Below are 15,730 nucleotides of genomic sequence, written 5' to 3' on the forward strand. Positions count from 1 at the left end.
ATGACGAAGATAAAACGAACAAATATTTCTATATCGATACATGTCCAGTTGGTTTTAACCGCCTAGCTGTATTATCATTATGACGTTAGGCTACACGTAGCCTAGTGGTTGCCATGATGGGCTGTGGACTGTGAATTATTTACCCCCAATTATCGCAAAAAAACAACAACAAATAAACTGTCGCCCAACCATGAGACATTTATTGGATTACATTGTCCAATGCTGCTTTATTCCTTCTTATCAGAGTCGCGTCAACAAGCCTTGGTCTTTCTTTTCTCTGCTGTGGACATGTTTCTGTTTATCTGTTTGTTTTGAATTTCGCACAAAGCTACTCGAGGGCTATCTGTGCTAGCCGTCCCTAATTTAGCAGTGTAAGACTAGAGAGAAGGTAGCTAGTCATCACCACCCACCGCCAACTCTTGGGCTACTCTTTTCCAACGAATAGTCGGATTGACCGTCACATTATAACGCCCCCACGGCTTAAAAGGGCGAGCATGTTTGGTGTGACCAGGATTCGAACCCGCGACCCTGGGATTACGAGTCGAACGCCTTAACACGCTTGGCCATGCCGGGCTAGGGAAATTGAAACCGCAGTTTCTGCGAGACATTTGTAGTGAGGCTGGATCAGCACTTATACACAAATTACGTCATCAAAAAGTCAGCCATTTTTACACAGCTCCCCCCACTCCCAACCAACCCTTTGGTGAACTGACGCACCTGGTGGTCATATTTACGTTTAAAACCCACGAAAGTCGTAAATTGTACATAAAAATGTTGATAAGTCACAATAAAATAATAATTATTATTACAAAAAGCTTCGTTAAAAATTATTACGTGGATAATAAGTAGCTACGCCATGCGTTGCGTGGGTTCTACAATTATAACAATGTGATATTTCTACTAAAATGCTGCTAAAAATGTTTTACAATATTAATAAATACTCTTAACTATGAGTAACAGACTGCAAAACGTTTCTATGATCACTCTGTCCTAGGTCACGCGAGCTACGTACATCTGCTGTTAGCAGTGTTTTTGACACTTAACCCTAAATAAGGCCAAATAAACACATTTGAGTTTCTTTGATACCCATTGAACGAGTTTAGTAAAAAAATATCATTAATACAGATATCTCATAACGTGTATGTTCTGTGATACATCTCTCGTGGTAACGGATTAAAATGTACTTTTATGACAACGTAATAAATAATTTTGAATGGATTTCTCGTCTTCACAGCGCGTGCACTGGCACATATTGCTGATGTATCCTGTTTTACGAGTGTGTATCGCGCAGCGACATCTCGTGAAACGAGGCTAACGGATAATATAAATTGTACAACATACAAAATTAATTTTCTTCTAGTTTCGTACTTTAACGCGGACGTTAAAACATTTGACATTAAACTAGTTTCATAAATAACAAAAGAAGTGATAACCAGAAAGTTTGGACATTTCTGCCAAAACTGAAAATTATGTGATATTTTCGATCTCCCTTTATTAAGGTAACTCGTACCTTGAATAATAAAAATTTAAAAAACAAATGGCTGAAAACGTGTCTTGAGACTCTACAACGCCTCTGAAATATCAAACAAAGCCATTGTAATCTCCCAGCTCAATGGATAAGACATGCGCAGACGAAAGGACGTTGAACCTTGTTTACGCAGTTGAGCGGTTACCTACCACGGAAGTCTGGCTATGCAAGTATGTTCGCGTTTATGATACGACTTTTCTCTAAGTACTTAAAAGAAAACCAGGGGGCTGCTCCTTTATTTCTGTTTTGGTTAACTGTTTCTTGCTATGTATGGAGTGTACCCATTTTTAATATTCCAAGACATTATCCTTTTTTACCTGGTGTTGGACTGGATTTATATTCCATAGCAAAATTATTTTGGTAAAGATTTAAAAAAAAGTTTCACATTTGTATGTTGTTGTTTTTTTTGTTCTGTTTTGAATACTTTATCCAACTATATTTTAAAAACAGTTTGAATTTCAGTTTTACTGTATGAACTATGTTCGAAAAAATTTCAGTTTTGTTTATTCAAACCAGCGGGAGAGAAGCGCTAAAAATGCTTCCTACCAGTTGTAGGCTTAACTTCACACACTTTCAATGTAGCGAAATTTTGGCCCGGCATGGCCAAGCGTGTTAAGGCGTGCGATTCGTAATCTGAGGGTCGCGGGTTCGCATCCCCCTCGCGCCAAACATGCTCGCCCTCTTACCCGTGGGGGCGTTCTAATGTGACAGTCAATCCCACTATTCGTTGGTAAAAAGAGTAGCCCAGCAGTTGGCGGTGGGTGGTGATGACTAGCTGTCTTCCCTCTAGTCTTACACTGCTAAATTAGGGACGGCTAGCGCATATAGCTCTTGAGTAGCTTTGTGCGAAATTCAAAAAACAAACAAACTAGCAAAATTTTATTAGAAACAAAAAAACCACAAAGAAAACGATAAGTCTTTTCTGTTATTACCTGGTTGGTAAAGGTAAAGGTTGGTAAGTAATGGTTATTATTGAATAAATTGAGTACTCTTTGTATGGCTATAGCGTTTCATCAGTTGCAAAGCGAGACCCAGTTAATCTGGTGAAACATTGAATTATACGGAAGTTATGTTATAAATTCGTGATTAATGAAAGGTTATCTTAGGACATCAAAAGTTGCTTTTCATATACATAATTATTAACGAAAACCACCCATAAAACTGCAGAATACAAAATGAAAAATCTGTACGCATCTCCGCATTGCTTTAACAAAGCTTCATGTTAAATTTAGTGAAAATCACCGACAGGGGGCGGAGTTATGATAAAAAACGTGAAAACGGCCATAAAAACTGCCAAATGCAAAACTGAAAATTTGCATTTATCTCCGCATAAAACCAATGAGCTTCCAAATTAATTTTGGAGAGATCCATCTAAACCATGCGAAGTAGTTACATGGACAGACAACAGACGGCACAGTTATTTTTATATAATTATCTCCTAATCAATAATACACATTTTCATTTAAAGTGACGGAGTTCTCTCCAATATTTCGGTGGCTCGAATGGGGTTTACTTTATAGTTACAAATGTTTGGTTCTACTATTTCTAAGAACCTATCAGTGAAAACAATTGAAAATTGATTGCGACAATACAAAGTTTTTGTTTGTCCTGAAAATGCGCGTGTGCGCACAGTTCAATGGGTATAAATACAGTTTAGTAGACGTTTTGTACAACAACGTATTAGAAGCTTAAAGGTTTTAAAATGGTTTATCGTTAGGTCATAGAATAACATTATAAGTTCTACAGAGAGTATTAGGTATGGGAAAGTTTTGCCTTAACTAAACTAAATCTAGAAACGTACAAAAGTTGCAGTGTTAATTTATAATTTCTCTTAATCGAATATAGGCTGTGCTTAAAAAAGGCTTAACAAATGTTAGGCCTAAAACAAGTAGACTTAGATTGCGATGTCTGCGATTAGAATTTTTGCTCAATACCGGGGGTCATCAAATCAGCTGTACACACGAGACAAAATATGTGTTACATTTATCATCAAATTTTATGAACCAGATTCAGGGAATAAATTGTAATTATTAACTTATGTATTTCGCGAATGAGAATGTCAGGGGAAAAAACAATTAAGGTAAATAATGTTGTGTTATTAATTATAATTACTATATTACTCTTTAGCTAACTGTACTATCATTCATAAAAATTGGTAAACCAGCAAGGGAGTCACGTGATAACATAAAAAGGAGGAACTTAAATTAGTAATTAGATGAATCAATGAGCCATAAAAAAAACAACTAACATACGGTATAACATTTCAAGAATTCTACATCTACCTTATTGAGTGCTGATGTCTTAGGCTTAAGTTCCGTTATTTAGATAAGATATAAATGACAGACTGTAGTACTTATGGTTAAGTACAGATGACGCTAGCATTCGATTAACAAATCTTCCAATGATGTAAGAGGGTTACAATTTATATATAAAATTTTTATATACATAATTTTTTTCTTAGCTAGTGTTCGAAGCGTCCCCATAAGTATGGAGAGACAACAGTATTAAGTTTAAGGCTTAATTACACAACTGATATCTGAACCCAACTTTTAGCGTCGTGAACCTACACTACTTCCGCTGTTCTAATGGGGTGGAGTAGGGTTGATAAAGTCTCCTGATGGGTCAGCGGCATCTTTAAGGGTTTACAAAATTAAAATCAAGGGTTCGCTTCCCCGAGGACAGAGCGCAGACAGCCAGCCCATTATGAATCTGAAAACAATCAACAACAAACCACAAAGTCTGATAAATGTGGACCTTCTAGTTTACAGGTATTAAGAAGGTCGTACATATTACTACACTTTGTCTTAAATAAATATAGTACCATTATTCTTGTAATAACTGATAATTATATGTAATTACTTAAATAATAAATGGGAAAAGATTTTTAAAAGTCTTGTGCTGACAGTGTGTGAAATATTCGATGAAAGAAAAATACGCTATCGCACACTTAAAGTTATTTTAGTTATAACGATAATTGTATCTCTATTTTTGGATGGTATTTGCTATGGAATTTTAATGGGATCCGTTACGTAAACGTTTGCTACGTTTTGTTAACCCTATTTTTGGATGGCATTTGTTACATAAATGTTTTTCCTGTTTTGTTAAGTAATTTTCTTTTCGCCAGACGGAACTAGAAGACACAGAAAGCCACAAACAAACACAGAAGAAAGAAGAATGTGTGAAACGTGGACTACACTGGACCACTAATGGATTTGTCATTTTCTGCCACAGAAATTTTGAAAACGTGCGAAAACGATTTCCACACTTAGAGAATGGTAATTTGACGATGGTGTTGCAAGACTGGTGGACACAATTAGAACCAGGAGAGAGAGACTCCTACACAGAACTAGCAAAACAAGTGTGTATAAACAACCACTCTATATTCAATGATTATTTGCAATAACACAAGAAAACTTAGTGTTCATTTATTTTTGTTTTATCAGTGGCTGTTGGTATTAAACCAGAAGCAATTATTCCATATAGTGACTAGAAACATAGATACAAAACTCACCAGTGTAAAAGCGTTTGTTTTCTTATATTGTTGAGTGACAAAATATTTTTGAAGTTTAAAAGGTTTTTCCTCATTGTTGAATTACAAAATGTTATTTGAACATAACAACCGAGTTAAACGTTTCCCAACTTCAAAGAAAAAGTTCTTTTCTACTTATGTAGATTTCAGTAAAACATTAATAAATGCGTGTAAACGTTGCATAAAGTTTGGTTTACAAACGTGTACACGCGACACGCATTTTGAGTCAGGGCATTAGGCGTGCCTTAGTGGTTAGCCTGTTGCGTTTTAGAGCGGAAGGTCCAAGGTTTGAGTCGAGATAACCACAAAACACGCTCCAGATTTTCAGCTGTATAAAGATTATATTAATGACAACCAATCTCGCAGTTCGCTTATGTTGAGCCGTGTAGGCAGCTGATACTGCTCTTTGATCGTTCCAATTTGAAAGATAGAAGCTTACTCGAACCCTGTATCTCTGACCAGGCCGTTTAGCCTAAGATGTCGTTCTGGTTAAAAATGTAGCAAAGAGTATATCTCTAAACGTGAACACAAAGAAAAAGTGTGCTTCGCACAATTATTTTATATAAAAAAGACATTTTATATAAAGACATACTTATCAAATAAATAAATACGACACTACCGTATATTGAAGTAAATCTGAATTTTAATATCACGAACTTTTACATTTTTGTCATAATACTTTCACACAATATGCATTTCACTCTCTACTTGCCAAATAAAAATAACTGTTTCAAACCGAAAACTAGGGTTTACTATCTTGTCGGATGTAGCCAAGTGTACATGTATATTTTAAACTATCCTGGTGTGATTTAGCGAGGTTAACTCTGAAATAGACACGTACTTCGAGTCATGGAGTTAAAAAGGCCACGTATAATTATTCTCTATTCCAGACAAGAAAGGCAGTAATTTTTATTGTCTTCAATAATTATAATAGAACTATAAAGAGGATTTTTTGTTTTGTTTTTGTACTACACGATACATTTTTCTTTCTGGCCAGTAATTATCAAAGAAAGCTCTAGTGAGATTTAAGTGAACTAAATTGGAAAAGTCTAATGAAAATTACAGATATTCGGTGTCTTGAAAAGAACTTACCGAAGCCGTGGAACTCTTAAGACTTAAAACAACCAAAATGCCCGAACAAAAAAAATAACCAGCTTTTCGGCTGAATGATCTTCGTGGGCGATATCTCCCTTTAGGCCAAATCATGCACATTGGGCACTTCCTTTTAAGAACGTTATTTTCAGTTGCTTCTTTTATGTTCTTTTCTAAACACATAAAAATATCAAAGAGAAATCTCAGCTATCTTGATAAACGCTAAAATACAGACCTGCTATTGCAAATAAAAATGTGGAGAGAAAAATCGAAGGTAGAACCCATGGGCAAGTAATCACACCACGCAGTGTAAATTAAAAAAACGATGTTTTTCTCTATACTGTATCCTCGTGAGTTTTATACACCGCAAGTCTGTTGATTTTTATTTTCTTATACTAGTACGAAGAGACACTCAGGAGTGAGCAGCCAGGTGTCGCTCAAAGCACAAGTTCCAAAACTTCAACTAAAAGCACGCTAAAACTTGAATTATGTCAGGATGACCATAACACAGGTAATTTGATTTTTTTTTTTTTAAATAAATAACCAGTGTTAAAGTACTAGTATGATGCCGATTTTCACCTGGTGGTGAAAAAATACACCAAGCTTAGTTGATAAAGCGCATGTCTAGTTGAGATCCAATTCAGATGGGACAAAAACGAAATTACTGAAGTACTTTGAAACGTTGTTGTTTTAAATATGTTTTAGTGTCTGGTTAAACTACATCAGTGGATGAAAAGTCGCCCCACTATCTCTTCTTAAACATATCGTTGAAATTCTTTGTCAACCAGCTAACAAAAAGGTTTGCTTTCTAAAGAAGATTATTAGTGAACTGGTTCGCCATCTATCGAGACATTGGAAAACTACTTAAAACATAAAATCAAGTAAATTTCGATAACGTTATTTTGTAAAGAGAAAATTGTTAAAATGAAGGGCACGCAATATTTTTACAAAAATATTTTTTTTTTCTATTTTTGCTAAATTATAACGTTCTAACATTTCGCATTACAATGTCAACAGAAGGGAAAATTTCTGATCAATTTCCCAAATAGTCGGTCTCATCAATACTAGTCATGAGAAATATACGCTAATGAAAAGTTATTCAATAACAACACACTAATTCACACAATAAACTCTTCCAGAAATAATGTTTTGTTTTTTTTAATCTATAACTTGTGTTACTTCTAATTATCTATACTAAAGAAATTTTTATTAATATTAAATTTCTCCTCAAAACACATTTCATTGGTTATTTGTCTGTTTTTTTTAATTTCACGCAAAGCTACTCGAGGGCTATCTGCGCTAGCCGTCCCTAATTTTGCAGTGTAAAACTACAGGGAAGGCAGTTAGTCATCACCACCTATCGCCGACTCTTGGGATACTATTTTACTAACGAACAGTGAAATTGACCGTCACATTATAACGCCCCCACAAATACAAGGGAGAACATGTTTGGTGCGACCGGGATTCAAACCCGCGACCCTCAAATTACGAGTCCAATGCCTTAACCACCTGGCCATGCCGGGCTCGGTGGATTGTTTTTTTTGTTTGTTTTTGAATTTCGCACAAAGCTACTCGAGGGCTATCTGCGCTAGCCGTCCCTAATTTGGTAGTGTAAGACTAGAGGGAAGGCAGCTAGTCATCACCACCCACCGCCAACTCTTGGGCTACTCTTTTACCAACGAATAGTGGGATTGACCGTAACATTATAACGCCTCCACGGCTGCATAGCTTAATTATAAATTTCAAATTATTCGTTATTCTCTGTGTAATCAGTGATTAAATGTACCTCAGCAGGAATCGGAAGATCTAGATTGATGGTTTGAGTCCCCTTGTGATCTGTATTTGGAGGCATTACAAGAATGATGGTCAAATTCTACTAAACAATCGGAGTAGCCCAAGAGTTGAAAGCGGGTGCTGTTAATTAATTGCTTTCTTTCAAGCTTATGCAGCGAAAATTAGGGCCAGGTAAAACAGGTATGTAGCTTTTAGAACATGTTCTGTGACCTTTCCACGTAGTAGTAATATCACTAGACTTGTCTGAGTACCTTGCCAAGCTCTTAGTGGAAGTTTTAGAACGTCTAGAATGAAACACTTTTTTTTTTTTAAAGAGAGACTGGAGTTCACCTTTCTGAATAAACTGGTTACTGTGCAATTTTTTTTTTGTAGTTCGAAACTTACGCTTTCCTTATCAAAACGTTATTTTGGAATGCTCGTCCAATTTTGCTAAGGTTTTTTAATAACAAGGCCTTTCTGTTACATCTTAACAACTTGTACTGATTACAAGAAACATGTACAACGATATCAAAATAATGTAGCAAGAAAGGAAAGATGAAAAGAATCCTTCTATATCCACGTGACTAATAACACGTTAAGTACAGTACAGTACAGTACAGTAATAGCCCCCTGGTAGTACAGCGGTATGTCTCCGGATTTACAACGCTAAAATCAGGGGTTCGATTCCCCTCGGTGGGCTGAGCAGATAGCCCTATGTGGCTTTGTTATAAGAAACACACACACCACACACAGTACAGTAATAAACAAAGCCTGGATACCTCTCCTGAAACCATTCAAAGGAGATCCCCATTCACGTGGGGAATGCATTGTCCTTTCTAACAAGATGACCTAGGATCAAGCCCCTTCTTTTATCCCCCCCTCCACATGCATACAGGATCCATCTAAGAAACTCACTGAAGGTCCCAGTAGACTGACGACCAAGACATAAATAAAATATTAAATAACTATATATGTGTACCTGTGCCCACTTTGTGAAATGTTCTTAATTAAGGAATTATGAACATGTTTTTCTAATGAACCTTTAGGAACATCATCACCAGTAACTCCCGAGATTCCGACTCCCTCTTCTCTCAATGGCCACATCGCTGTGTCTAAACCTCCAAAGAAGAGGTACGTGCAGAATGGAACTTTCAAACCTGCAGTCGAACCAAACCCAGAAAGTACATGTTCCGGATTACTTGAATTGTCTGAGGTGAAGTTTCAAACTTTATGGCTATTAAATAATCATTTTCTATAATATGTAAAGACATCCTTAACAGAGAACAAACTGGTTGCACTTTTACACATGTACTTGTGAATTTCATATAAAATGTGCAAGTGTATCATCAAGTGTACAGTATTTTAATGTAGAGAAATTTTAAAATAATAATTAAATACTGGAAACTGTCATTTGCACTTGATGATATCTTGATGAACTTTATGACATGGTGATAAAAGATAAACACATTGATATCTAGTGGTATTCCATCTTGGAACTCTAACTTAAGTTGTTAAAAAAAATGTGGAACACTATAGTAGATAAATCATAAATTAATCAAATTAATTTTTTGTAAGTCTATGGTGCAAGGACTGAAACTCAAATGTGCATATTTAGATACACTGTTTACCATACAGATGAAACCAGCAGTAATGTCATCAAAAACCCATTATTGTTTCACACTTAAGTAGGCTAAGAGTATATGGATTTTATTGTTCTATGTGAATATTTCTACTTATTTTATATTTTCTATATGAAGGGACACGTATCAGCTCCACCTGGTCATCTCAGCATATCAACAAAACTACCTTACCCCTATAATAGGGAAACATTTAGTAGAAATGAATCTGTCCAATCTTGTGGTCCATCAAACAGTACTGATAGGCCTGAAGCCCCTCAAAACAGACAGGTATACATCTCTATGCCAATGATGGAAATGGACATTGCCAGTCGTATTATTGATCAGGCATTTAGTGACAAGGATTCCTCACAAGTGCCATTCAGTGCTTCAAGGAAAAGATTATCAAAATCCCCTTCAAAAAACCCAAACTTGAATTCATCATGTCATCAAATCCAGTCCCCACCAGCTACAACAAGTTGTTCCAGTACAAGTGCTTTAGTTGAGGAACCTCTAAACCTGTGCAAAAGACAACCCAAAACATTTCAGACAAGTCAACAAAAAATTATAAACCACGTTGTTGACATGGCTCTGTGTGGACCATTTGGAAACACTGGTCATGATTACCTGACTGACTCCATCATTGGTAAGTGGGAAAATCAGTCCCAGATCTGTATTCCTGTTAAAGACGATACCTGGGAAAAACTGGAAGCCAAAAATACCAGAAGTGTAACTGACTCATCCGATCGGCAGGATAAACCGAAAAGTCCTTTTCTTGATGAATGTACCTTGGAAAAAGATGACAGTGATAATCTTACGTCTCCTAGAAGTGACAAGATTAATAAGTCTTCAGTTAATGACTCATCAGTTTTTAGTGGCCACGTTACTAATGATGATGTGTGTGCAAATCAGAGTGAAGATAATGAGAAAGAAGACTTGGAGACCACCACCACTGGTCACAGCAATGAAGATAAAACCTCCACACAAATGAGTTCCTCTGAGATAAAGGATCAGAAGAGCGTAGAAAGTGATCTGATCAGAATTGGTGCTGAGGAAATCTGTGAGAATGAACATCGGGAAAGCCAATCAAACAAGACTTGCAAAACAGACTGTAAAACCAAAGGTACTAGTAGGGTTTCTTCTAAGAGGAGTTACAAAAGTACCAACTTAAACTGCAAAAGGACTACTGATGATATTAACTGTAGCTCTTTATCAAAACTAGTATCTGTCAGTGAGACACAGTTACAGGAATCCTGTTCTGAGGATGATTGTCAAGGAACAATTTCAGCTAGCATCAAAGTAACTAATTCTGATTTCTGTAAAACTGAAGAACTTTTACCTGAGTTAACAGCAGCTAAGAACAGCAAAGAGGAACAGCTGTACCAGACAACTCAGAAACGTAAGGCATCTGACATCTCAGGTCACAAGAAAAATGCAAACAACTCCAAAGATACACAGTAAGTACAGGTTTCACCAAGTCACTTCGCTACTTTTGTTCATCAGTACTTGGTTCATTGTTTATAGACTTGACATGGCCTGGTGGTTAGGGCATTCAACTCGTAATCTGAGGTTCACGGGTTCGAATCTCCGTCGCACCAAACATGTTCACCCTTTTAGCTGTGGGGGCATAATAATGTTACAGTCAATCCCACTATTCATTGGTAAATGAGTAGTCCACGAGTTGGTGGTGTGCATTGATGACCAGCTGCCTTCCCTCTAGTCTTACACTGTGAAATTAGGGACGGCTAGCACAGATAGCCCTCGTGTAGCTTTGTGAAAAATTCAAAAATAGATCAAACCAAATCATTTTTTAAATTCTTCATTATGAAACTGTATTTTTTACCTGATTATGGCATGTAGAATAATAGTACTCGATGAGGCAGAATAGATAAATGTATAAAATTCTATAACATCACCATTTCCCCCCATATTCATGCACTACAGTATGTTGTATATATTAATAGCAAGTAAAAGTTTATAAATTTTGAATATTTTTTTCAACCATATAAAATGTATATGCTTAATACTACTAAATTTATACAAGTTTGATGGTTAATAACACTAGGGACTTAAAATATGACTGGTCAACAAACATCAACATGTTTTTTTTCATAATTACAGTTAATGAAAACTACACGTGTGTCTGTGTGTGTGTGTTTTTAATTTATTAGAAAATGTTATTTAATTAATGTTTTCTTAACTTTTCAGTTAAGGAGTTTGATAGTTTTATTCTGTTTTCTGAAGTACAATTACTTTGTTTTCTCTTTCTAGAAAAAAGTTCAGATGAGGAAAAAAGTGTAGAATATTCTTCCTCAACACAGAAAGACTCCAGAGATTTACAGCCCGGCGTAAAGAAAAGAAAAAAAACTGGGTGGGTGAATAACAAGTTTAACATGTGGCCACCTAAAAGGTCAGACAACAGTATGACATAACCTTAGAATTACCTAACTTAAACATGGCTTACATTTCCCAAATATATCCAATGAAATTTCTAAGCTTTCAGATTTCTAGATAAGTATAGAAATTTATTCTAGAACATTTAGAATAACGCTGTTTAAGAACAAAGAAACAATCTGTTCATAACTACAGCAGAAGTGGCTCAAGATTTAATGCAAACTAGACAATCAACTAGAACCCATCAGCACTAGGAGGTTAAGCCAAGAAACCCCTAGGGGTTCATCCTGGCCAATCATCAGTTGGTCATGGCCCATAGGTAATAATTATTACTGCAAACATTCTTGAAAATTTGGAAATTAAGTGCTAGTAAGTGAAAGAACCTTGTGCCCATGTGGGATTCCTGCTGAGGGCCCGAAATGTCCTAGGTACTGAATTTAATTGCATATTGAAAATTATTGGCTTTTCAACAATGGACTACTCACAAAGGGACATAAAAGGACATTCGTACAATATTTTGTGACATCGAAAACTATTCAAAACACTTCCAGTTATCTCTCACAATGTCACTTCAACTTTTTTTACACTTAGCTTTACTTGGTTATTCCCAGTTTGATCTTGGTGGAGAAATTTTCAGTTGTATTTTTGTATTAAACTGCTGCTGACATCTAGCGTTGAAGTTACGTATTACTGAGTACGAATTTACTCGTCTGTGGCACTGTGTTACCGATCGGCTTGGACGAGTTATCTCGTCTACGGCACTGAACAGGTTAATCGACCTGATTTCCTCACAACATCTGTGACAGTGTTGATGCTTTTAAGATTTGAGACTGTTTAATTTTGCAGCTGGGTTCAGCAATCAAATTACTCTGTGTGATACTATTTGTTTGCTTTGTAATTAAGGCCATATATTTAATCAATTAAATATTCCATCAAAACAAAACAGGAAATATAATTAATTATTAATATTTTCCATTCTTGAAGTTCTCCAAAGTTGAATGAATGGTGGTTAAAACCTCATGTGCTTGATTTGGTGTACCTTGCGTGTACCTATGGCTGTGCTCCTGTTGAAAGTAGGAGTGCTGTGTGACTAGGTGAATTAAAATGTGTGTTCAATGTTTTATAATGCTGGGTTGTATGTCATATTGTATGATTAACCTGTTCAGTGCCACGGACGAGTTAATTCGTTCTAAATAATATCTAATTTCAACGCTAGATGTCAGCACCATAAATGCATTTGACCTACTTACAAATTGTTTCACTTTCGATCCAAAATGGCGTCACGAAAAAAGTTACAAAATGAAGAAGCATTAGAGTTGTATTTTGAACTTAGTACAGAGTTGCCATAGCAACTGAAATACTTGGCAGTCAACAGGTTAAAAACAAACTGTATTTCATTGGGAGAATCAGTTTAAGGATACAACTATGAGCAAGGGTTGTAGGTCCATCTCTCAGCCATTATAATCTTTGAACACAGTAATCAGATTAATAGAATACCCCTAGAAAGACAAAAGCACTGTTATAAATAAGAAGACTCAGTTCACTGTAGTTGAAGTCGAGCATTTCACGAATGATACCCTAATCCGAAATGCAATTGAACACTTAACTGATCACATGTAAAGTGGTCTAACTAAATCTTGCTCTGAATTATAACTAATATGAACCACATAGACTAAAGACATGCATCAGATTGCTGTTTATAAACAGAAAATTATATGTTAAAACTTGATTTCCTTTGTTTCAGTCATGTCGAAGAGAATGAAAGTATATCGAGCCTTTCACAAACTGTCTCTGATGTAACACATGGATTAGTAAGTCAAGATTCAACACAAAACACAAACCTGGTGAACCAAAGCGGTAAGTACCGAAATACTATTTATGTTGAAGCTATGAAATCCTTTTGCTCTGTTAATACTGTTCCTTCATTTATTCACACTTTTTAAAAATTTAACTTGTTTCTACAGTAACTTAAAATTGTTTTTGCTGATAAAGTGGATAACTATGTCCACCATATGGAACTGAATTCCAGGTCTTAAGTTTGTAAGGCCATAAAATGAACACTAACAACACAGAAGGGCACGACCAAAACTAATGATTAACACTAACAACACAGAAGGGCACTGATTTGTACTGATAACAAATGATGCTTAATTTAACAGACTGTTCTTACTAGAGGTATGCAAAGTCATAAACAAATGACTTGAAGTTTTTGGTCAGGAGCACAACACTACCTCACAATCGCTTTTGACCATCGTAGAAAAATTAAATGATTTTTTGCTCAAACAACTAACGATTATAAAACAAACTTTATGTGAAGCAATATGGACCAGAAAATCCATTTTAAAAACTCCAATTTTGTGAACAAAGGATTGAGCACTTTGATCACAAAAAAGAATTGTTTGAATTTGTGAAGCAATGAAATATTATGAAACCATAATATTTATTATTTATATTTATTCTCTTTATGATATAAACTTATCATAAACATTAAGAAACCTCTTCAAAAATTTGTTTTAAAGTTATTGTTTTAAAAAGCACTCTGTGTAATAATTCCTTTATAAAATACTGGGTTTAATTGGTCTCTGTGTAATAACTCCTTTATAAACTACTGGGTTTAATTGTTCACTGTATAATAACTCATTCATAAACTACTGGGTTCAATTGTTCTCTGTATAATAACTCCTTTATAAACTACTGGGTTTAATGGTTCTCTGTGTAATAACTCCTTTATAAACTACTGGGTTAATTGTTCTCTGTGTAATAATTCCTCTACAAACTACTGGGTTCAGTTGTTCTCTGTATAATAACTCCTTTATAAACTACTGGGTTTAATGGTTCTCTGTGTAATAACTCCTTTATAAACTACTGGGTTTAATTGTTCTCTGTGTAATAACTCCTTTATAAACGACTGGGTTTAATTGTTCTCTGTATAATAATTCCTCAATAAACCACTGATGTAATTGTTCTCTGTATAATAACTAATTTATAAACTACTGGGTTCAGTTGTTCTCTGTATAATAACTCCTTTATAAACTACTGGGTTTAATGGTTCTCTGTGTAATAACTCCTTTATAAACTACTGGGTTTAATTGTTCTCTGTGTAATAACTCCTTTATAAACGACTGGGTTTAATTGTTCTCTGTATAATAATTCCTCAATAAACCACATATGTAATTGTTCTCCGTGTAATAATTTTTTTTTATAAACTACTGGGTTTAATTGCCCTTTGTATAATAACTCCTTCATAAACTACTTGGTTTAATTGTGCTTCATAATTTATTTACCGTTTCTCGTAGTTTACAGACATAGCCTTTCTTAAGTGATAAAATGTTGTCATTGTTCTTTTGCTTATGGGTAATATTAATTCCTTCTGCAGTTCCAATGAATATTAACCTTTATCAAAATACTGTTTCACATACTGTGAAAGTTTCATTCAGTATTTCTCATCTGAAGAAAGACAAAAACCTTTAAGATAGTTTTTTAAATATATTTGAAAAAAATAAGTCTTTTTACACAAAGTCTTTTTTAATCCAATAAAAAAGTAAGTAGTTTTTTTATTGGATTAAATTAACTTTTCAGAGCCTATCAGTGAAGCAGAAAAGTTGAAAGAACAGAACCAGTCTCACATCTCAACAAACATGAGCCAAGCATTACAGAACCTTTGCAAAGCCCAACATAACCCATCTGGACAGCAAGATGGAACGACAGCTGGACAGACAAAGTCTACAGAAAAAAATATGGTACATAATGAAAATGACGCAGGAAACGAGAGCAATAGAATTCTAGGTTTGTTCCTGT

General features: G+C 35.3%; 1 protein-coding gene across 5 annotated transcripts in view; it reads left to right on the top strand.

Moving 5' to 3' along the window:
- The window catches only part of LOC143246978 (uncharacterized), a 136,852-nt gene that overhangs the window by 114,818 nt on the left and 6,304 nt on the right, over positions 1-15,730 (top strand). For 3 of the 5 annotated variants that reach the window (XM_076494252.1, XM_076494256.1, XM_076494251.1), the window contains 7 exons: positions 4,653-4,886; positions 6,549-6,660; positions 8,969-9,135; positions 9,680-10,994; positions 11,810-11,909; positions 13,677-13,789; positions 15,512-15,718. In XM_076494252.1, the coding sequence (XP_076350367.1) occupies positions 4,653-4,886; positions 6,549-6,660; positions 8,969-9,135; positions 9,680-10,994; positions 11,810-11,909; positions 13,677-13,789; positions 15,512-15,718 (2,248 nt within the window). Of the gene's footprint in view, positions 1-1,523; positions 1,699-4,652; positions 4,887-6,548; positions 6,661-8,968; positions 9,136-9,679; positions 10,995-11,809; positions 11,910-13,676; positions 13,790-15,474; positions 15,719-15,730 lie in introns of those variants that run through there. The other 2 variants (XM_076494253.1, XM_076494255.1) reach the window with 2 other exon arrangements.

This window comes from Tachypleus tridentatus, chromosome 3 (assembly GCF_004210375.1).
Source record: "Tachypleus tridentatus isolate NWPU-2018 chromosome 3, ASM421037v1, whole genome shotgun sequence".
Classification (NCBI taxonomy): domain Eukaryota; kingdom Metazoa; phylum Arthropoda; class Merostomata; order Xiphosura; family Limulidae; genus Tachypleus; species Tachypleus tridentatus.